The sequence below is a fragment of the Amphiura filiformis genome, chromosome 10 (assembly GCF_039555335.1).
Source record: "Amphiura filiformis chromosome 10, Afil_fr2py, whole genome shotgun sequence".
NCBI classification, from domain to species: Eukaryota; Metazoa; Echinodermata; class Ophiuroidea; order Amphilepidida; family Amphiuridae; genus Amphiura; species Amphiura filiformis.
Genome location: NC_092637.1, coordinates 61,471,666 through 61,496,362, shown reverse-complemented (window position 1 = coordinate 61,496,362; position 24,697 = coordinate 61,471,666). Strand labels below are relative to the sequence as shown.

At 37.0% G+C, this 24,697-nt stretch overlaps 1 protein-coding gene across 2 annotated transcripts in view; it reads left to right on the top strand.

Annotated features, from left to right (window-relative positions):
* LOC140163122 (uncharacterized) overlaps positions 1-24,697 on the top strand; it is a 127,237-nt gene that overhangs the window by 87,800 nt on the left and 14,740 nt on the right. For both annotated transcript variants that reach the window (XM_072186498.1, XM_072186497.1), the window contains exons 3-8: positions 951-977; positions 3,356-3,373; positions 9,324-9,437; positions 14,177-14,293; positions 19,813-19,941; positions 22,639-22,755. In XM_072186498.1, the coding sequence (XP_072042599.1) occupies positions 951-977; positions 3,356-3,373; positions 9,324-9,437; positions 14,177-14,293; positions 19,813-19,941; positions 22,639-22,755 (522 nt within the window). The remainder of the gene's footprint in view (positions 1-950; positions 978-3,355; positions 3,374-9,323; positions 9,438-14,176; positions 14,294-19,812; positions 19,942-22,638; positions 22,756-24,697) is intronic.

The window sequence follows — 24,697 nt, the reverse complement described above, 5'->3', positions numbered from 1 at the left end:
TCCACAAACCAAGTTTGGGCCCGATCGGACAAAGTTTGAAATTTTGACCTTTGACCGTGACCTCCGATGACCTTTGAAACTACCCGGTAAACAGCGCCTGCCCGGTACCCATCTATAGACCTTTTTCCCTCTATCCCACAATGCACTATTCCAGGGGGTATGACGTAGCTCATTAACCTCATAGATCGTGTCCATCCGATGGTCTTTGCCAGGCCTTTGCAATTATTTTGTCTTAATATGGGCATACTGATTCCATATATGCGGATTATCGTAAAGGCCATCGATGTTACTAATTATGCAATTATTGAATACACGAGTGATACAGTTACGGAGCGATGCAGAACATCTGTGTAAGAGATTTATGTTTACGTCTTATTTTCATCTCCGAAAAAAAAGTGAAACGGACGCCGACAAAATATTACTGGTGTCCCGTCATTAGTTTTTCACCATTAGGTCTATAAAATGTATACAAAGTTAGGTTTCAATAGCAGGAAACTTTTTTGGGTGAATACGCCATGTCCATAAGGCATAGAAATGTTGTTTTTTGCCCCGAAAGGTATTAGTGATCGTGGCGCCATTATCATCATTATCGGGGATTCCTTTTTTGTGATGAAGGCACCAGTCGAAATGTCCGTATTCCAGAATGTAATGAACATAACTCTGTACTCCCCCGGGGAGATGATGTATTTTGCGACACTCATACCCCCCTGGAATAGTGCATGATGGGAAAGAGGGAAAAAGGTCTATGGCTGCAATATCGGAACGATGCGTCGAAGCGCGGCGAAACGTATAGCCGGACAGACAGACACACAGACAGAGCTCATGATTATTAGGCCTATAGTATAGATTACTATTATTATTTTTAAAAAACCATATTAATAATGATTATGTCTGATTCTGACATAATCTGTAATATTATAATTATATCTTATATATTTTTTTTTCTTCAGGTTGTTTCTTTTCTCACTATTGAGGAGGTAAGAGAAAAGTAAAAATCCGATAATTGTACCAATATACAATATATTGTACCTTTTAATATTGAATGTATGCCTATATTAAATTATATAATTAATCTAATAAACTAATACAGAGGCGATATACAAAGAGGGATAGACTGAGACTCAGATTTGAAAGTTACTACTAAACAACAAGGTCAAACGGGTTTATGAAGGACGAGCGCATTTCATAAATATTTCAGAGCAAATTTATACCGCATAACATGTTATATTTTTGAAATTTGAAATTTGCCGATTGTCACACCGAATGTTGCAATGACAAAAACTAAGATACCAAAATCAGTTTGCAACTAGTTTCCTTAAACATGCACGATATAAGTGATAAAGAAAGCTAATGAGAGTAGAACGGTATGTGTAAAAGTCATACTATATTCTGCTGACTGTATAATAATGGTGTCCCAGAATGATCAGTACCCGTCAAAAGCCACAATCTATTAATAACCATTATGTCACATTATTTATAGAATGGGGTTTTTCAATTAGATGAGCAATCTGGGAATGTCCAATATTAATTTATAATCATTAACCTTTCTCGTCACATCACTTCCTGGGGGATTCCAATATGATGTCATATCCATTTTAATTTTTAGGGAATACCCAATCCATAACTAGTCCTGACTTCGTTTACAGTGATTACATCACAAAGGGGTTTCCAAAATATTATTACACGCCAACTCTTGCAAAGGGGGTTTCCATCTCACATGAAAGTAACTCTAAATTGTAAACAAACATAAGTAATCAAATTATATTACTCAGGACACATCACAATATCTTCTAAATTGATGTATCAAAATGAGCTAGAATATTGCAAATGGTAAATAAAGATTGGTGAAAACTCATTTTAAAATATAACAGCATTCGTTTGGCCCACTTTTTATGGGGCAATCTGTATGTTAAGCATGGTGTCCAAATTCGACTTCCTTGCTAGTGTGACGTTCCTTATTCTGGAAATAAATAGATGAAGTTACATACATACAGAACGTTGTAAAGTTATTAATTCACTTCAAAATATCTCTGTATTGTTCTCGTACGTACGGAAGCACCAAAGGGAGACCATGAGTTGATGAGATGGTGACTTGACGAGATAATTGACGACATAGTTGACAACATAATTTCGAGATTAATGAAATGAGATAAATGATAAAATGATTCATGGCATAATTTTCAAGTTTCAATAATCTCAAGTTGATGAGATAAGTGACGACATAATTGACAAAATATTCGAGTTGATGACATAATTTCGAGATGACGACATAATTTCGATATGACGAGATAAATGATGACATAATTGACAATATAATTTCGAGATGATGAGATAATATTGGTGGCATATTTGACGACATAATTTCGAGTTGTTGAGATAAGTGATTACATAATACTGATGACATGATTTCCTGCTTAAAGACCCAGTCAGTGATCCCAGCGCAAGTGTGAAAAAATTAAAATTGTTTATAAATTGCTTTAAAGTGAGGATTCATTCAAATTGTCATTTAGTATTTTTGAAATTACAAATTTGGCAAAAAACGAAGAAAACAGCAGTACTGACAAAGTTGAAGCCCCATTCAAATACATGTAACTAATTTAGATTAGTCAGTATTTAAATTACAGATTCGTGTAAAATGTCTTATTTTGTCTTAAATACACGGCGTTCGGCTGAACCACTCGCAGGCTATATTAGCACATCTATAACAATGACAAAGGTGCCAAAATCTGAATTTTGATGATGTTTACGATCGTCCGGATGAGCAAATCACTGAATGTGCCTTTAAACGTTTGAATTAAAAATCAAATGTAGGATATCAAACGCAGTGGCGTGCGCAAATGACCCACTTTTGTTGGTCATTCGGGGAAATCAGTCATTCGTCACTTTTGACGGTGCAAAAGCGTCCTAATCAGACTCCATTCGGGGAACTGAACAACCTACACCCACCCCACCCCACCCCCACTTTCAATGTGCTGCGCACGCCACTGATCAAACGCACAATCGCAAGACAAAAAAGAAGAAAAAAAATTTACATTTACCTACCTAATTTGAGCTTGACCTGTACATGTCAATGCGATAAGTGTAATAAAGTTCGTTATACAAAAATTATAGCCTTAATTATGTCCTTTTACGTTGTAAGCTGTTGTAAGCAAATGCTGTTAACATGGTTAAGTGTTATTTCCATGACTATGTGAATACGACCTTGACGCTTACTATACAGTCACGTGCTAGAATTGATGACAGGTAACAGCAGGAATTTTGTGTCATGTTTAGGTATTAAGAAAATATTGCTATTTTTTATGGAACTGTTAATTTTCAAACACATTATTACCTTTCTACTTTTTATTTATTACAGTGTCTGCAAAGTTGTGAGGTAAGATACAAAGTAACGAGTATTTTAATCACAGTTCCTCTCCAAAACACAATTTTTGGTCCACATGCATGGTCTACTGAGGTCTTATGTTAGGTTTGGGACACAATTTCAACCCCCCCCCCCTTTTTTTTTGGTTTTGTTGGGGTTTTTTGGGGGTTACCCAATTCTAATTACCTAGCTGGGGGGGTTTACACCCCCAGCTAGGTATTCTAATGCTATCCGATTCTGCTTTCTTCTTCTGGCAACAAACTTCAAAATGCTTCTCCTCCTACATGTTATACCCTACAATTACGTAACTTGCACATATGTATCAGCTATATCCAGTGCGCATAGGGTGCAAACAGAATTGGGGTCAAATGTCATTAAGGGGGAATTACCGGTATATAACCAAATACCTTCAAAATGCTTCTTCTGTCACATATTACATAGCACAACAGTACCTAGCTCGGGGGGGTTGAAATACCTTGCACACAGAATTGGAGTCAAAGGTCATTAAGGGGGCATTACCGGTATATAACCAAATACCTTCAAAATACTTCTTCTGCCACATATTACATAGCACAATGATGTCACTTACACATGTGCATCAGCTTTACCCAGTGGCCATACTTTGCACACAGAACTGGGGTCAAAGGTCAGTAAGGGGGTAAAATCTTACAATTGCCTTATCTTGACATCTCTAAGGGGTGTGGGGCTCAAACTCAGTGACAACAAATCTCATGACAAGGAGAACATTTTACAGGGTCAGGTCAAAGGTCATGCAGAGGTCAAATTTTAGAAATGCATTTTCTGGACATCTGTAAGGGATACAGGGCTAAAACTCTGTGACAACAGACTTAATGACCAGGGGAATATTTTGGAACACTTTGCAGGGGTCATGTCAAAGGTTAACTGGGGTCAAATCATATAATTTCATTTTCTGGATATCTGTATGAGGTATGGGGCTCAAACTCAGTGACAACAAATCTCATAAACAAAGTAACAGTTTGCAGGGGTCAGGTCAAAGGTCATGCAGAGGCCAATTTTTCGAAATGCATTTTCTGGACATCTGTAAGGGGTACGGGGCTCAAACTCTGTGACTACAAAAGTACTGACCAGGGGAACACTTTGGAACGCTGTGCAGGGAGGGGTCATGTCAAAGGTTATCTGGGTCAAATCGTAGAATTTAATTTTCTGCGCATGTGTAAGGAGTATGGAACTCAAACTCTGTGACAACAAACCTCGTGACCAGGGCGACATTTTTGGAACATTTTGCAGGGGTCAGATACCTCCAAAACACCAACATGCCCCAGCTAGGTTTGTGGTCTATGACCACCATTTGCCACTATTTCTTTACCTAGCCGGGACACCGGCTAGGTCTTGTGATGCTATCGGATCTTTCTTCTTTACCTAGCCGGGACACCGGCTAGGTCTTGTGATGCTATCGGATCTTTCTTCTTTCTGGCAACACGTGCGTGACTTGCCACGTTTCGCCCTAGCTCTGTTATGCTTTGACAGTTTTTGACCATACTTGGTCACAAACACCACTGACCATGTCCCCACATGTGACATGACATTGAACTCCATTTGACCTTTGACCTGCTCACAATGGCAAAAATGTGATTTTTACTATAAAATGCTTCTTCTTCCACAAATAACATGTGATAGTGACATGCTTAGGTCATGTGACTTGACTTTGGTTGGTGTCTATAATAGGTGTTCACAGATGAAAAGCTCTGAAAGTTAAAAATATGTAAAAAATCACTGTTTTACAAATTACATAGCAGAGTGCTGTCATTAGCACACATGCATTGCTACTAACCAAGGTCTTTGGGGTGTCTACAGTTTTGGGGTGAAAGGTCATTAAGGGTCGCTTAAAATCAAAAAAAAAAAATCATCAAATATGTTCATTTTTTTTAATCTCAAAACGTAACCAGCCCAGAGTGACATAAACTTCATATATGCATTAGTGTTACCCGATGTATGCACAGTATTTTTATTTTTTGGTCAAAGGTCATTTAGACGTCATTTCCGGTTTTAAGCTAAATAACTTCAAGAATTTTTATCTCCATAACTAAACATAGTAGATTTTTTTAATTTAAACTGTAACAATGCATTTTCTCGATGTAAATGAGGTTTTTTTTTATATATTGGGGTCAAAGGTCATTAAGGAGGTCAAAACGTCAAATTTGCAAAAAATGTTTAAAATTACGGAAAAGTAGCTGTATCTCAGCATATGGAAGACGGATAAAGCCCCTACATGATACAGTGATGCACCATTAATGGTGTGAGATGTCCATAATAGCCGGTCAAAGGTCAAACTTTAAGTTAAGGCTGGCATTTCCGGCCCCGGCTAGGTCCAGATCTGTAACCAGATCTAGTTACACAGCCGTGACGTTAGTCACGGCTGTGTCTTTTTCTTACAGGTTCTTCTTTCTTTCTTTCTTCTTCTTCTGTCAACCATTACATTTGCTCTAGCACTCACATGCTTACATCGATTTTGACCTAACTTAGTCACAATGATCATTGACCATGCCCCTACATGTCACATGAAACTCGCGGGGTCAAAGGTCACGCAGGGGTCACAGGGGTCAAAAACGTGATTTCAACTAAAAATGCATCTTCTCCCACAACTTACGTAGGACAGCGACCCCACTTGCACACATGCATTGTTATTGCCCAGTGTCTATGTGGTGTACACAGATTTGGGGTCAAAGGTCCTTAAGGGGTCACTTCCGGTATAAAACGAAAAACCTTCAATTTATTTTATTAGCTAAGTAAAACATAGCACAATAACGGTATGTTCACATATGATCAGCAGTCACCCAATGTATATGTGGTATTTTTTTATTTGGGGTCAAAGCTCATTAAGGGTCACTTCCGGTATAAAAAGAAATACCTTTAAAATGCATCTTCTTCCACAAATTATGTGGGACAGAGACGCCACTTGCACACATGCATTGTTATTACCCAGTGTCTATGGGGTGTACACGGATTCGGGGTGAAAGGTCATTAAGGGGTCAATTCCGGTATAAAATAAAATACCTTCAAAAATTTTTATTAGCTAAGTAAAACATAGGGCAGTAACGGTATGTTCACACATGATCTGCAGTCACCCAATGTATATGTGGTATTTTTTTATTTGGGGTCAAATCTCATTAAGGGTCACTTCCGGTATAAAACGAAATACATTTAAAATGCATCTTCTTCCACAGATTCTGTAGGACAGTGACGCAACTTGCACACATGCATTGTTATTACCCAGTGTCTATGGGGTCAAATGTCATTAAGGGGTCACCTCCGGTTTAAAACGAAAAACCTTCAAAAAATTTTATTTGCTAAGAAAAACGTAGGACAGTAACAGTATGTTCACACATGAATTGTGGTTATCCAGTTTATATGTGGTATTATTTTATTTGGGGTCAAAGGTCATTAAGGGGTCACTTCCGGTATAAAACGAAATATCTTTAAAATGCTTCTTCTTCCACAAATTACATAGGACAGTGACGCCACTTGCACACATGCATTGTTATAACTCAGTGTCTATATGGTGTACACACGTTTGGGGTCAAAGGTCAGTAAGGGGTCACTTCCGGTATAAAACGATATACCTTCAAAATACCCTTCTGCCACAAAAAGCATAGCAAAGTGATACCACATGGACACGTGCATTGACATTAGCCAATGTCTACGGGGTTTTCATATATTTTGGGTTTAAATGTGATTAAGGGGTCACAACACGGCTGTGTTCGTGGTCTTAGACCACAGCTAAGTCTAGTTCTTCTTCTTTCTTCTTCTTCTGGCAACAAATTTCAAAATGCTTCTTCTCTTACATGTTACATCCTACAATGACGTCACTTGCCCATATGCATCGGCTATATCCAGTGTCTATATGGTGTTCACAGATTTGGGGTCAAAGGTCATTAAGGGGTCATTTCCGGTATAAAACCAAATATGTTCAAAATGCTTCTTCTTCCACAAATTACATGTGATGGTAACATGCTTAGGACATGTGATTTGACTTTGAACGATGTCTATAGGGTGTTCACAGATAAGGGGTCAAAGGTCATTAAAGGGGTCATTTCCGGTCTGAAAGCTAAAAATATTCAAAAAATCACTGTTTTTACAAAATACATAGCAGAGTGTTGTCATTAGCACACGTGCATTGCTACTAACCAGGGTCTTTGGGGTGTCTACAGTTTTGGGGTCAAAGGTCATTAAGGGGTCACTTCCGGTCAAAAACCAAAAATCGTCAAATATGTTCATTTTTTTAAATCTCAAAACGTAACCAGACCAGAGTGACATAAACTTCATATATGCATTAGTGTTACTCGATGTATGCACGGTATTTTTGTTATTTTGGTCAAAGGTCATTTAGACGTCATTTCCGGTTTGAAGCTAAATAACTTCAAGAATTTTTATCTCCATAACTAAGCAGAGTAGATTTTTTTATTTAAACTGTAACAATGCATTTTCTCGGTGTATATGAGGTTTTTTTATATTGGGGTCAAAGGTCATTAAGAAGGTCAAAACATCAAATTTGCAAACAAATGTTTAAAATTACGGAAAAGTAGCTGTATCTCAGCCTATGGAAGACGGATAAAGCCCCTACATGCTACAGTGATGCACCATTAATGGTCTGAGATGTCCATAATAGCCGGTCAAAGGTCAAACTTTAAGACTGGCATTTCCGGCCCCGGCTAGGTCCAGATCTGTAGCCAGATCTAGTTCTTTCTTTCTTCTTCTTCTTCTGGCAACAAACTTCAAAATGCTTCTCCTCCTACATGTTACACCCTACAATTACGTAACTTGCACATATGTATCGCCTATATCCATTGCCCATATGGTGCAAACAGAATTGGGATCAAAGGTCATTAAAGGGGCATTTTCGGTATATAACCAAATATCTTCAAAATGCTTCTTCTGCCACATATTACATAGCACAATGACGTCACTTACACATGTGCATCGGCTTTACCCAGTGCCCATACCTTACACACAGAATTGGGGTCAAAGGTCATTAAGGGGGTAAAATCTTACAATTATATTATCTGGACATCTGTAAGGGGTATGGGGCTCAAACTCAGTGACAACAAATATCATGACCAATGGAACATTTTGCAGGGGTCAGGTCAAAGGTCATGCAGATGTCAAATTTTATAAATGCATTTTCGGGACATCTGTCAGGGGTACGGGGTTCAAACTCACTGACAACAAACTTAATGACCAGGGAAACATTTTGGAACATTTTGCAGGGGTCAGGTCAAAGGTTATCTGGGGTCAAAGCTTATAATTTCACTTTCTGGACATCTGTAAGGGGTATGGGGCTCAAACTCAGTGACAACAAATCTCATGAACAGGGGAACAGTTTGCAGGGGTCAGGTCAAAGGTATTGCAGAGGTCAAATTTTCGAAATGCATTTTCTGGACATATGTAAGGGGTATGGTTCAAACTCTGTGACAACAAACTTACTGACCAAGGGAACACTTTGGAACGCTGTGCAGGGGTCAGGTCAAAGGTTATCTGGGTCAAATCTTATTAATTTAATTTTCTAGGCATCTGTAAGGAGTATGGGACTCAAACTCGGTGACAACAAACCTCATGACCAGGGGAACATTTTTGGAACATTTTGCAGGGGTCAGATACCTCCAAAACACTAACATGCTCCAGCTAGGTTTGTGGTCTATGACCACCATTTGCCACTAGTTTTTATTAATTTTTAAAAACCAGATACAAATATTTAGGATTTTTTTATATGCTCATTTTTGCAAAAGAAAATTATAAAAAAGCCCGATTTTGACAAAATGTCGTTCATTTTTAGATTTTTTTTTTATTAAAGTGTATGTTAAACTTATATCATCCACTTAAAGCAATTTACTGACAGACAACTTTTTCTGGAATTTGAATTTCCTTGTTCTGAAATTACAGTTTATTCATTTTTTTTTTCGAACGGTTTTGTAACTGATTGTAGAATACCTCAGTCGATGATGAAGAAGAAAGAAAGCGAATCAGGCGGGAACGCAATCGTGTTGCAGCAGCACGATTTCGTCACAGAAGACAAGAAGAGACATCTACCTTGGTCCAGGTGAGCAAGGGTCCTAAAATAATGAGGCGCTTTAACTTCCAGTTATACTAGTAGTGCGGTATTTTGACATGCATTCTAAATTTGAGTAGCTAACATTCTACGAAATTAATGTATGTATAAATAAAAAAAAAAAAATAATGATGAATAAAATAATACTAATAGAGGGTATCCGTGTTCTATAAGCTGCATATCCTATCAGCGACTGCTATACCTTGTTTAGGACTTTCAAAAGAAATACCTGCATCTGCAACCATCACTGTTTCAAAATAGCCCGCCAAAGTAATGCAGGTAACTCCGAGGTCATGCATTGAATTGGTTTGAATGAGGAATACTGCGGGAACTAGCGCCTTTTGTTAGAAGTCACGCATGAGTAAAGTGGATAACCTCTATTGAAGCAGTTCTTTGAGAAGCAAATGAGACGAAGCAGATGAATTCTCTTTGAGTAAGAAAATATTCCAACACACCCCACACACTAATTTGCCGAGACCAGTTCTCACTCAAAACAGACATGTCCGGTATCATGGTTTATGGCCCCTCAACGACTTCAGGTTTTCTACTGTTTTACATTTACAGTTTGAATAGGTATTGCTATTTACCCATTTTATCGTACCAAACTAAATCATGATAATACCCCATTCCCCCGGGAACTCTACGGATTAAAAATGATGATGGGGGCTTTTTGAAAATCCAGAGACCAGGCACAATTTTATGTTCTTACCACTTAAGATCTTCTTACCACTGCCAAGGTGATTAGGGACACAGAACAGCGTGATCTATTTCGTATTGGAGACAATCTAGTTAAACCTAATCAGGCTGTACTCTAGTATTGCACAAAGATCCGATGGATCTCGCCGATCGCTTACCGAATTATTTCCATCAAAAGATCAGCGATCGTCGCACATGTCTTGACTCCTGCACGTCTAGACTCTACATCACCACCCACTGCTGTCGCAAATGACATCTTTCGCAGTTCCTTCGCTGGTTTTCATCCAGTTATAGAAGACGGTGCTTTGAAAATAATCAGTCTTCTCACGCTACCTTATGTCAACTATTCGCTGAAAAACACCCTCTAGCCGTCGGCCAACTCCTACAAAAAAAGTAAAGGTAAAGGAGACGATCCTGTATAAACAGTGATCGGAGTGCCCATCTCTCTTTCATTGGCGATTGGGCCAGACTCCTCCATGTAATGTTGCTATAGGGGATCGCTACACCTCCTCTACAGCGAGTCTGTTACCTTCCCAGCATTTAAGAATGCCGGTACCCATTTAAACACCTGGGTGGAGAGGAGTAATCGAGATAAAGTGCCTTACTCAAGGGCACAACACGATGGCGTCGCCGGGGCTCGAACCCGCAACCTTTCGATTATGAGTCAGTGCCCGTTCCGCTAGGCCACCGTGCTCCCAAAACTCCTACAAGAAGAAGCTAATCGACAAGGCCAAAAGTCTACTGGAACGCATGACATGGAAAGCCCTTTCTTCCATATGAGAGAAAATGACGACTCAGAGACTAACGACAAAAATGATCACAACGATGGTATGTACGGATTGAAGATTAAGCGGTTCCCACCCCAGATCGCGAAGCTTAAAACGTTCGAGAATGGCATGCTAGGTATGATCGAAAACATAAAAATTCAGAAAGGTAAGTGACCCGCTCCAGACTACTCTAAGTAAGGACATCAAATGGATATAGTCTTCTAACTCTATGGACATCTCGGCCGATATAACGCGGAATCTCTAGAGGATGGACCCCGACCAACTCAAAAAGTTACTTAGGGGGAATATCACCAAGACCTACAAGAGCACCAACACATCGACAGTGGTAAGTATATAGGCGAAGGCTCGAAAAATATCGGAATCGTGGACAGAATGGACACCGGTTCGTTGAAAGACTATAAGGAGAACTTCGCGATCAAATTACCATGCAGACTCATCAACCCAGCGAAAAGTGCAATTTGCCTTATCAGCAAACACATCCTGAACAGAATTAACAGCAGCATCAGAACGGCCACGCGCGTTAACCAATGAAAAACCGCTACCTCAGTCATCGAATGGTTCAACAACATTGAGGACAAAGACAAGCGAAGAAACACATCAGGATCTATAAGCAAGATAATGAAATAATGATGCACTCCAGAAAGTCGTTGCTTGTCGACGAAGGATCTCCGTGGGCTAAGAAGAACGGCAAGAGCTTCGTCATTATGGGCAGCTATGACAGCGCGGAGATTTGTGATTTGTGAATTAGTCGAGTCGAACTCTACATTCTCAACACCCTATCCCGGAAGCTGTCCCGCGACGACGGACTTGCAGTTATCAAAAGCACATCAGGCATCGCAGCTGACCGAACACGGAAAGACATTGTTAAGACATTTCGCAACTTAAACCTAAAAATGAACATCGACTGCAATATGAAAGTAACCAACTTCCTTGACACCACTCTCAACCTGAACAATAAGTACTATCCATACCGCAAACCCAACGACAAGCCAGTGTACATTCACAAGGACTCCAACCATCCGCCTCCAATCATCAAGAACCTAACAGCCTCGGTCAGTAGACGCATATCGGATATTTTGTACGGCATAGAGGCATTCAACGACGCAGCACCAGTATACAACGACGCATAAAGATCCAGTGGGTTAGGGGCGTAGCTTTCTAAGTCAGGGCAAAATAACATTTGGGAGCACAGACGAAACAAATTGCAGTTGCATCATACAATATATATGTACCTGTTTTGTGTTTTAGAGAGACTGCATGTACATGCCTTCGAGATTCCAAATAAGGTTTCATTGTGACGATGTGCAAGCGTAGCGCGCAACAATTTTGTATTCAACACTACATGTATTTTCGCCCATGATCGGGATTTAAAAAGGGCTTTATAGTGACAATGTGCGTGCGTAGTGCGCAAAACAATTGTGTTTGAACGATGTTGAATCAAGGTCTACATCGGTCTTACTGAACTGACCTTCAAGAAGCGATATTATATCCACCAGCAGTCTTTCATGAATACGAAGCACATACTAAGTACACAGCACTGAATTATTGCGGTATGTATGGGATCTAAGAACAATAATAAGAAATACATCACAGTATGGTCTATCGCCACAAAAGCACGCGCTTACGACGATGGTACTAAACGCTGCGACTTATGTCTAACGGAGAAGCTATTCATCATCAACGGAGGCATACCGTCGTTTTATCTTTTCAATTTCTGTTTCCGTATCCGTATCAGTTTTTGTAAGTCATTGTTATTCTGAAGTGGTAGTCTCCCAGGTGTGACCAATCTTTTATTCTAGCCTTTTGTTAGTTACTGAAAATTTGAAGCTCGTGAATTTCAGTTTTCGTTTTGGTAAGTTATATTGATTTTTACATAAAACCTTGAGATGTGCGGTTGGGTGCTAATCTAGACAAAAGAAGAGTCTAAATTTTACGGTCCTAAATTCGCGGTAAATTGTGCGGCAGCTTCAATTGACTTGTGTTTGGTGTATATGCACTTACTCCTAGACGTAAGTGGTTCGTAAAAATAGTCTTGCATTGAAATATATACTAACCATTTGCCAAGTTATAAGCAAAAGTCTTTCATATTGACGATGAAACGAGCGTCTAAAATAGTCAAATATCTCCCAATGAGGCGCGTACAAGTGGTGATTTGGTAATCATGTTTTATATTGAAATGCAATACAAAGGAATTGCATTGGAGCAAAGATAATGTATTCTGTTCATTTGTACCAATGGCAGTTGGTTGGGTCTATATGCAAGGCTCAGGTTTATTTGAAATGTTTATTTTTGGGATGGAGAGGAGGGAGGGAGGGAGGAAATACTTGAGACTGAACAAGTGAGAGTGGGAGGGGTGAGGAAGAAAGAGAGGAGAGAGAGATACTGAAAGACTAGAAAGAGAAGAACTCGAGAGGAGAGAGTAGGGACTGGGCAGGGAGGTGGGAGACTGATCATGGGGGGGGGGGGGGCAAGAGGAAGCAAAATAGGGAGATAGACATTGATGGAAGGGCGACACTGTGGCCATGCACAAGTGCTTTGAGATTCAACAGGCTCATAAGCGGACCTTTTGTGATTTTAGGGCTTATTTGCAACGTTTTTACAGAAAAAAGTGGACTTTGTCATTCGGATTGGCATGCATTTTGTCAAATTAATATAGATCAATTTACCAGTGTTAAAGACGAGAGGGCGCTAGGCCATTAAAAACACTGGTGTTAACATAATCTTTTCTCTCCCGGTTTTATTGACATAAGCAGTCACCTCTATTGAAATAAGCTGATTGGTACTTCAGAGTTAACAATGAAGTCAGATTACAGTAACTTACTGAATCCCTTGCGTTTTCGTATCTGAACAAAAGACAAATTCCAACATCAGAACAAGTTCCACCTCGACAAAGACTTCACCAAGGATATTACGTTTAGTTTTTCTCTCACGTCCGCAATACCCGTCTCATGCCGCCCTCAATAATAGGATAAGGCATTCGTTCCCTAAGTTCTACTTGTATTATTAGCTCTGCTTTAATGCATCGAGGACTCTGACGAGGAGAGTCATCTTTCTCCAAGTAAATAAATAAATAAATAAATAAATAAATAAATAAATAAATAAATAAATAAATAAATAAATAAATATAATAATATGATATACATGTTTTGAATGATATTATGAGTCTATTAATGAAAGGGCAAATATAAGGGCATACATTATTTAAAAAATATCCTACTGAAAAACATGTTTTGTAACTGATTGTAGGATACATCAGCAGTTGATGATGAAGAAGAGAGAACGCGACTCAGGCAGGAACGCAATCGTATAGCAGTAGCACGCTTTCGTGACAGAAGACGAGAGGAGACAGCTACTTTGGTCCAGGTGAGCAAGGGTTCTAAAATAATTCTGAAATATCCATTTTAGACCTTTTAAGCAAAGTTCTGCAGCTGCTGCAGAGTTTTGAATTACAGTCAAGTTTGGTTCCATCCTGTCTGTTTGATGTTAATAGGTGAAACACAAATCTCGTGTTCTTAAGGAGTATACTATGTGAACTCAGCCTGATCGAATGAGCGTATTTCGTATAGCGAATAGCGAATACCGTATACCGTATACTTCTATGTGATCGCAGCCTAAAGCACTGTACAGAACCGTGTGTTTTTGTGCAATATCTACTTTCCACGATTAATTAACTCAATCCATGAAATTTACGATATTCCCGATATTCCTTGTAGCTGCTTTTATTACATGTACTCAAATTCAACGTTATTTTTACGATGTCGGTGGTTTCCCTGAGTTGGCCTAGCCCATGCCGCACCATAGCAAACTATTGGCGAATGTCATCCCTGTCCCCAGTCCGGCCCAAAGTATCCAATAAAAATAACAATGCAGATCAGTTCTTTTGATTGATTCCGAGCGATTGAAGAAATAAGTAATGGTGTAAATCAAGAATGAAAGATAAATGATGATTTGGTAAATAACTAGAATAAAATATAAAAGCAAATAAATAAATAAATAAATAAGTAAATAAATAAATAAATCCAATAGGTCCAATTTGTGACATGCATTTTTGTGGGTCTTTTGGGGCCTAAATTCATAAATTGTCTTTGCTGTTTAAACTATTTTTATTTGTGCTCAAGTTAGATGCTTATCTTACTCTTTACATTTTGACACACAAAAAAAAAACCTACTCACATACGCAAAATATTGTGAATTTTTTATGATTTGGGGTTTCATGTGTAAATGGGGACACCAAGCAGGGACACCAACAAATTCAATTGCTATATGTAATAACCAAAGCAGTTTTAACCATGCCACTTTCTCATCTAGATACCCAAATAAATCATGAACCAGATGTTTCAACTAAATTTTATTCTAAGAAAATTATATTTACCGTGTGAATTTGAAGAGAATTGGACAGAATTTGAAAAAACAATGGGTAATTTTAGGATGCAGCAAATTACAGGGTGAGTAAAAAAAAGTGCAATAGAGCAAAGAATTGATATTTATGTAAGTTGAAAGTTTCTATAAATGCCACACTCAATAGTCACCTTCTGTGAAAAAATGAAGTGACTCGCTTTTACCGTTTAATTTTTATGAGTCCTTTTGCTGCGATACCCAATTTCATTATTTGTCCACGAAGTACCGTGTATTTTGAATGGGAGCACACAATGCACGATAAATGCACCAGCTCTGAAACTGACTTTAACTTAAATAAGGTTGAGTTTTGCATTATTTGTATTTCTTTTTTACTGTTCAAACAAACTTTCTAACATTACTTTAAGTCCTTCATACCCCCCTCGACTCCAACTCCAATTTTTAAAATCCCAATATGTCCAACTCACTGGATATTTTGAAATTCACTCCACTTCAATTTGCGCGCATTTCATTTTGACATTTGAAAAACCCACCTACAAATTTATATGGTTTTGGTAGAGAATAAACATCTTTAAAATAAAGGGAAAATGAAAATAACAACAAATAATGCTTTTTCTCCTTAAACAAGACCAAGGGCAATAACGCTTTGGGTGCTCCATTTTATTTTAATGCCAATGAGGATAAGAAAATGGCAGTGGTTCCAAATCTACCTTTATACACAGAGTAGGCTGACATTCAAATTTTAGATGTCTCTTGGACAAACATTAAAATTGGGTATCGCTATAAAATGTGTCATAAAAACAAAACGGTAAATGCTAATTCCTTGATTTTTTCACACAAGATCACTAATGGATATGTTAATTATCAATTGTTTTAAAACCTAAAAGGTTCAACTCGGTTCTTAAATAAAAATGGATTCTTTTCTCTATTGCACTTTTTTTGACTCACCCTGTATAACAAAAGCTACTCGTGTCACAAGTAATAGCTCAACTTGTATTGACCATGTTTGGACAAATAGACCACACATGTATATTAACAATGGGGTGATCAGTTGTGCGTACAGTGATCATAGATTTATTTATACCAGCAGAAAAGGCATAAGAACAAAACGGGATCCAAAAATTATTGAAGCCCGCTCTCTTTTCGTCAGTTTGACGAGAACTCATTTGTCGATGATCTTTCCAATATTAATTGGGATGAAGTTTACAGTGCCAGCTCAACTGATCATGGATGGGATTTATTCTTAAAGCTTTTTTTGCCATTTTGTGATAAACATGTTCCAACAAAAAAGATCAAAGTCTCAAATCAACAGCCTAGGTGGATCACTGATGAATATCTTGATTTGCGACGTCAGAGCCAAAAGTCCCGTGAAATTGCAGAAAAGACCAAATTAGATGCAGACTGGGTCAAATCAAAACTATTGCGAAATAGAGTCAATAACTTGCGCAATAAGTTAAAGGCCAAAGACCTCCACCAGCAAATCAATGAAAACAAAAGTGATCTTCGTAGATTGTGGCAGACTTTGAAATCTGTTTTACCTGGCAAAAGTTATAGTGATATTACATCTTTGAAAAGTGAAAATGGCATAGTAAATGACAAGCTTATGATTGCAAACACTTTAAATAATTTTTTCTCCACTGTAGGAGAAAATCTCGCCAAAAAGTTTGGTTCATCAAATGATTTTCAACAATCTGATACATGTTCTAGTAATTTCAAATTTGTCAAAATTACAAATGATCAGGTTTTTAAATCTCTTCAAACTTTAGATGACAGGAAGGGGACTGGTTTAGATGGTGTGAGTAGTCGTCTGTTAAAAGCAGGGGCTGGTCCCCTGACACCTCCTTTGACCCACTTGTTTAACTTTAGTCTTTCTATGGGACAGGTTCCCCAACCTTTGAAAACGAGTAGAGTTACTCCTCTTTTTAAAGAGGGTTCTAGATCTGAGGTAAATAACTACCGCCCAATATCCGTCCTTCCTGTTGTCATGAAGATTTTTAAGAGACTGATCTATAATCAACTTTATTCTTACTTGAGTGAAAACAACCTTCTTTCTTCAAACCAATCTGGCTTCAGACCCAAACATTCCACACTCACCACCTTAGTTGAGGTTTCTGACTACATCCTTACAAACATGGATGCCGGTCATCTTGTAGGAGGCATTTTTATTGATCTCAAGAAGGCCTTCGACACAGTCAGCCATTCTATTCTGCTTCACAAACTCAAATCTTTTGGAATTGCAGGTCTGGAGCTGGATTGGTTTAGTTCATATTTGTATGATAGGAAGCAAGCCACTAAAGTTGGAAATGTTGTTTGAAATAGTCCAGTATGGGGTGCCTCAAGGATCAATACTTGGCCCTCTCCTTTTCACAATGTATGTAAATGATCTCCCCCTGGTTGTTTCTAAGGAAACAAAAATCAACCTTTATGCTGATGACACTGCCATATTTTTCGCTTCCAAAGATGTTCACAACATTAATGATCATCTCAATTCTGACCTTTCTCAAATTGCATTGTGGATGGAAAGAAATAAACTCACTCTTAATGCAAAAAAGTCCAAAGGCATGCTTTTTTGCTCAAGTCGTAATATTAGTAAATCTGATGATCTTAGTTTATGTTTGAATAATGATGTCTTGGAAACTGTAAATAAATGTAAATACTTAGGCCTCACTCTGGATCAAAAAAATGTGCTGGGAGCCTCACATAAATCAAATTTGTTGTAATGTTTCAAAATATATTGGTCTTCTATATAGAATTAGAGAGTGGCTATCAGCTGACAATTTAAATACAATTTACAAAGCTCTTGTGCTTCCCAGACTCAGTTATTGTGACATTATATGGGGTAACTGCAATTATACTCTCCAGAACAGGATAGAACGTCTTCAGAATCGGGCTGGGAGAGCTATCCTCAGGGTCCCTGTTCGCACACCTTCTTCATTTATTAGGGACAGGCTTGGCTGGAAGCTCCTAAGTGATCGTAGACATGATAACTTATGTATCACTGTCTTTAAATGCCTAGCCGGGCTTGTTCCTGAAGGCCTAAATGATGTTTTTACTCTTATTAGAGACAATCATGGCCATAATACAAGAGGTAGCTCTCACGGTAATATAGCTCTCAATTTTAAACCCAGAACTGAAGCTGGAAGACGTTCTTTCCTGTTCAGGGGGGCCAAAGCATGGAATAATCTGAAATCTGATCTGAAATATCCAATACCAACCAATACTTCCATTTTCAAAAACAGGTTTTTAAGTGTGTAATAATATTACCAATATTTAATAGTTTAATATGACCATTTGTGTAATTAAGTAGCAAACCTTTTTTAAAAAATTGTGTGAACATGACCTTAGGCTTGTATTTGGCCAATGTTGCAATCAAAATTTTAGTTTTCAACTGTGCATATATAATTGAAATGCTGATGAAATTTCTTATTGTATCAATTTTTAAAGTGTGTTAAAAATCTTCGATTGTTTTGAGAAATATGTTTATTTAATTCAAATGCTAAATGATGAATTGTCTTGTTATGTAAATTCTATTGTGTCATAAATCTTAAACTGTGTAAATTATTTAGTTTCCAAATCATGTCTTTTATGCTGTATTTTGGCAAGTATAATGGAAATCTGAAATCTTAAATTTCTTTCTTGAAAAATTTTTGATAAAAACAATTTGTAGTTAAATTTGATGCGCTGTGTTGGTTATGTATTTTATAATATGTATTTTATAATATGTAAAATATGGGTTAGTTTCCCCATTTTAAATTCACGATTGTGTATGCTTATATATTTATGTATCCTATGTATTTAAATATTTTGTTTCATTATTTTGATGTATTTTAATATATATTTTATGTGACCCTGGGCCTCATGGAAGAACAGAGGATACCTTAAAACATCCACTGAATGAGTAACCCAGGCAAAAGAAGAAATAAAACAAACAAACAAACAAACAACGTTAGGGGACACCAAGCTCATTTTGTGCATTTTCTCAAATTCTGAAACAACTTGACCAAATTGTTACAAACCCTGTTCCAGCAATACAGTGAGCTTTAATTTGGAAATATATACATAATATATATATATAATATATACATATATTCGTACATTTGTGAAATATTTGTAAAAATCATTAGAAGTTTCACAATGTAAATATTTTAGGGGGAAACCAAAGCACTTCATCAATATTCAAACCAATCAATTTTTTTTTAATTCTTCACACTTTTGTAATCTATTTTATTTCCTTCAAAATCATGCAAATCCCAAACATTTAACAAGCAAATAACAATTAACATTTTATGGAAAATACATTCAATTAAAATGTCACATGGTAAATGAAAATGGGGGACACCGAAGTTTACACGTGAAACCTATTTTTGATGAAGTTAGTATGAAGAGAACATACAATTTGAATTGAAGAAGCAAGTTTATTATGGATGCATTGAATAAGTTATAAGTGAAAGGCCAAATATAATATAAGGGCATACATCACCAGTAAACTGTCCTACTGAAATGCATGTTTTGTATTCTGATTCTAGGACACCTCAGCAGTCGATGATGAAGAAGAGAGAAAGCGAATAAGGCGGGAACGCAATCGTATAGCAGCAAGACGATGCCGTGACAGAAGACGAGAAAAGACAGCTACTTTTCACTTTTCTCACTTCCAGGTGAGCAACGGTTCTAAAATGATGAGTTACACCAGTAGTATGATATTTTGACAAGCATTCTATATTTGAGTATTATAATTCTACAAAACTATTGTATACATAAATAAAATTAAAATGGAAAATAATGATGAATAAAATAATACTAATTGTAGCAGTTTGTAAAGAAGCAAACGAGACAATTCTCTTTGAGTAAGGATGCCCCTCTGAAATCAAACTGGTAATGAAAATATTCCAATATTTCCATCTGTTAGAGACTGAACCCCCCCCCCACACACCCCGCCACACACACACACCCACATTCCTGGGGAGATTTTTTACACAAATCTCACACAACGCGCGCAGGTGGTATACCCTCTACACACTTATCTAATTTGCTGACAAAGACACAACAGTTGGACTCACTCAAACATGTCCGGTATCATGTTTATGGCCCCTCAACGACTTCAGGTTTTCCACTGTTTTACATTTACAGTGAGATGAACGTATAGGTTTTACTATTTTTACCCATTTTATCGTACCAAACATAATCTTGATAATACCAGTGGTGATGGATCGTTCGAGTCCGGACTCGGACACAAAAGATCCGAGTCCAGTCCAATTAAATCCATGTAAAATGTGAAATGATTATCTAAAATGTCAAATTAGATCTCAAATTTGATTCAAAATTTGTTGACTGCCCTTATTTTTCTCATTTTTCCAATTAATTGGATCTATCAAATCTGTCATGTCATCTGCCATATATCCTACATATGTACCTAATTATTTAGGTTTTTCTCTCCCTTAGCTGAATCATATAATTGTATAATATATCATTAATAACAAATAAACATGTTTTGATAATTAATTATGCATATTTAAAAAAAAAATTTTTGACTATATAAAAATATCTAAAACTACCCTCATGGAACTTTATAACTTGGTGACAGAGAGAACACATTCACATTGGACCATGATTCGTATCAGCTCCTTACACTGAAAAACTTGGTGCTCCTTCTAAAATATGGATAAGGCTAGGGTGTCTCACATAGTTTGTAGCTGTTTATGTAACTTATTTGTTTCTGTGTTACCTACTCACAGGACATTTTGTATTTTGAAAAGATGTTTGGAATTAAAAACCTCGGTCGAAGTTTTGCCAAGTTTAAAAAATAACGGTTAGTTAATGAAATAACGGTTAGTTAATGAAAAAGAAGAAGTGAAATTTAGCAACGCGACGAGGTTTATTTCAACGTAATAGAGTTCTATTGTATCCGCTATTGTATCTGCTTTTGTATCCGCTATTGCAGTCTATTCATAAAAACTGCAAGAATCCGGCAATCCCTGATATTGCTGGTGTCTACCGCCGGCGTTTCGCATTTATTAACATTCACAATGATCCGATACTCTTACATTTATAGACTTATTCGTGCTTTTTATATAATATTCAGAAATTGCAATTATGAAAACTACAAACTTTGAAAGTGAAAATATATTACCATCGAAAATATATCACACTTAAATTCTATAGAATCTTTAGATACCCAACCCAGAAGTGCCCATTTATTTTCTAAATTTTTGTAATCGCGCCCAAATATCCCCGCAAATATCTTACTACCAAAAAACGTTTCAAAACGTAAAAAGGGGCCACAGTTTAAAAAATCTTTCCTGTGTGGCTTTTCACCCTTTTTTAAACTTGGTCCCATTTATGAAAGTTTCTAAAGACCCATACGAAGTCATCTTTAGGCTACTTGTCTGGTTTCTTAGTTGTCAGTGTTCATTTTGTAGAGTAAATGAATTAATGTTCGTGCGTGATTGAAGTTTTTCCGTAAAGACGTTATAATGTATTTTGATTTAAGCAAAAGTAGCAAATACTCACTTTGTTAAATTCTTCATCGTCTTGTGCGATTCTGCACCTTATGTACAGATGTAGGGCCTATATGTAGCAGGTTGACAGACAGTCAATTTGCTAAGTATATATAATACTCTACCACTCTATATGAACACGCAATATATTAAAACATAAACCTTCAAATGTTTTGATAATACATAGCCTACGTCATATCGCACCGCTTTCGAACAGTCTTAAACCTAATTGTTGCATGTAGAAATTAGGACTCGTTCTTCATGTTATTACTGCTTTACTGAATGGGACCAAGTTTTAAAAAGGGTGAAATAGCCACACAGGAAAGATTTTTTAAACTGTGGCTCCTTTTACGTTTTGAAACGTTTTTAGTAGATTAATATTACAGGTAAAAAGCGTACCACATGCTAGTAGAAGAAAAATGCTAATGTGTCGTGACCAAATCTTTGGAACAAAGGTTTGAAAGTGTTTTTGGCATGCCTGAAGGGTACTGAGCAAATTTGGCTTGGGCTGTCCTCTTCAATATTTCGGGCATTTTTGGTAGGGGTCAATTCAGGTCAAGCAGGGGGTCAAAATTGAAAAATATCCCAATCCTATTGAGAAGCATATCAAATTACTCGGCTAGTCATAAGGAATCCAAACATATATAGCTTGTCCTATCTGCGACCTTTAGGTACGGAGCTATGGGCAGAAACGTGACGAAGGTCAACGCACTTTTGTCCGGGGTCAATTTCATAAAAACGGTTAACATTGTCCAATTTTCATAATTTTGGTGTAAATATTTGTAAGTCTACAAATATAAGGACATATATCATCAATAAAAAGACCTATTGAAATACACGTTTTGTAACTATTTCTAGGATACCTCAGCAGTAGATGAAGAAGACGAGAGAAAGCGAATAAGGCAGGAACGCAATCGTATAGCAGCAAGACGATGTCGTGACAGAAGACGAGAAAAGCCAGCTACTTTGGTCCAGGTGAGGCGCTTTAACTTCCAGTTATACTACAATGCTCCAAAAAATCAGAACACTTGGAAAAAATCCTAATTTTAAAACTAAATCATATTTGGGTAAATTTATGTGGAGGCGCTGTCTACAGAGGATGCCCCATTATCTGTCTTGGAGTTGCAAATTGATTCAATTTTTGGTTTTGCTAGATTTACTGTAGCTGTTTTGTTTGAAAGTACGTGCTTATAATAAATAACACCACTAGCCTGGTTTTGATTTTATTACTTTATTATTATATTATTATATTATATTATATTATATTATATTATATTATATTATATTATATTATATTATATTATATTATATTTATTTTGTTAACTAATATGTACTGAATGCAAGTAAATTAGTTATATGTACAGCAGATATTAACGTTTGAAATACGACATTAATAACAACTCCATTTAGGCCTACCATATCGTAGAACCACGCAAAACGCCATTTAGTTTTGTCATTTTGGAGGTTTCTAGATTGTTCCTAGTTTTGATTGTTCCTAATTCATAAACCCATTACGTTTGGAGAGTTGCATTTGATATTCGTTGTAAACAGTGTTTAATACATGATTTTGATTTAAACTTTTGATCCAAACACAAAGAAATAATTCCTACCTCGGAATTTTCAGATGGTACTCGAATGAGTGACTGTATCAGGTAGCGATTTTCTTTACCTTTGACCTGATTCCGAGGTAGGAATTATTTCTTTGTGTTTGGATCAAAAGTTTAGATCAAAATCATGATTTAATACCAACACAGATGAACTTTCAAAATTCTTAAAGCCTGTGCGTATAGACCCGTTATCCTTGTTTGAATTACAAAATTAATGGGTTAATAAAATATGGTGAGTCGAAAAACAGTCTCAACGCAGGACTACCGATTCTTATTGTTCTGCAAGGCTCACTCAGTCATTTAATGAGGCAATACAAACGATCGAATTTGGTATTCAAATGAACAAAATTTTGAGTTACACCTTTTCAGTGTAAAATTTTTTTCTCGGCCAAATGAAAAGCAATAATTTTCATTTTTCAGTAAATGTCAGGAAAAACTGTAATGCTTGATTTTTCAAATCTTAGTGTTAAACTTAGGCGTGAAATTCAATCATTTAGTGTAAGATTTTCGATTTTGATAGGCTTCAACTCTGCCCGCGAGCCTTTTTTGGATCAACCTTTTAGCTTTTCAAAGTAATATAAAGCTGACGAAGGATTTTTCCCAACTTTCTAACGCACATCACCGTGAGCGATATATCATAGTTTTGTCAGAATGTCCTTTTTGATTTCACCATTTTTCTGCCGGCTGAAAATTTTTCAAAATCAACGCGTGAAATCCAAGGCATTGTAAATCGATATCCCCGGGTGCCATATGCAGTGATATGAAGACCGGCCTGGGTACAGTGTTGCCAGAACTTCAATATAGCAAAGAAATTCCCAGGCCTAGCGGACCAATGTGTTGAAATTTGCTTCTCCTCAAAACAACTTTGCCCAGCATTTGGTAAAAAAAATCAACAATCTTACATGCAATTGGGCAATATTTTAAACAAAACTTTCATTTACAAAACATAAATAGGCCCTACTACGCTGTATATTTTATAAACTGTTTGGAACACATTTCCAAATACCCCCATTTTATTAACATCCCCAGACTTTCGTTACCGTATTTAAACGCCAGCTCAAAACCAATTTTTGTAAATTGATGGTTTTTATGTTTGTTTGTCAATTTCGTGCTTTACGCGCTTTGAGTTAATTCCTCATCGGAAGATATTGTGCCTTATAAGAACCATTCATTATCATTGTTAACTTAAACCTGTTCAAGCAATTAATTAAAAGTGCTTGCCTAAAAACAGAATAACTTGGATGTTAATACTTGACCTAGTGTTTCAATTGTCATGAAGGTGACTGGGTATGGTGCCTTTTGTTTGTGTT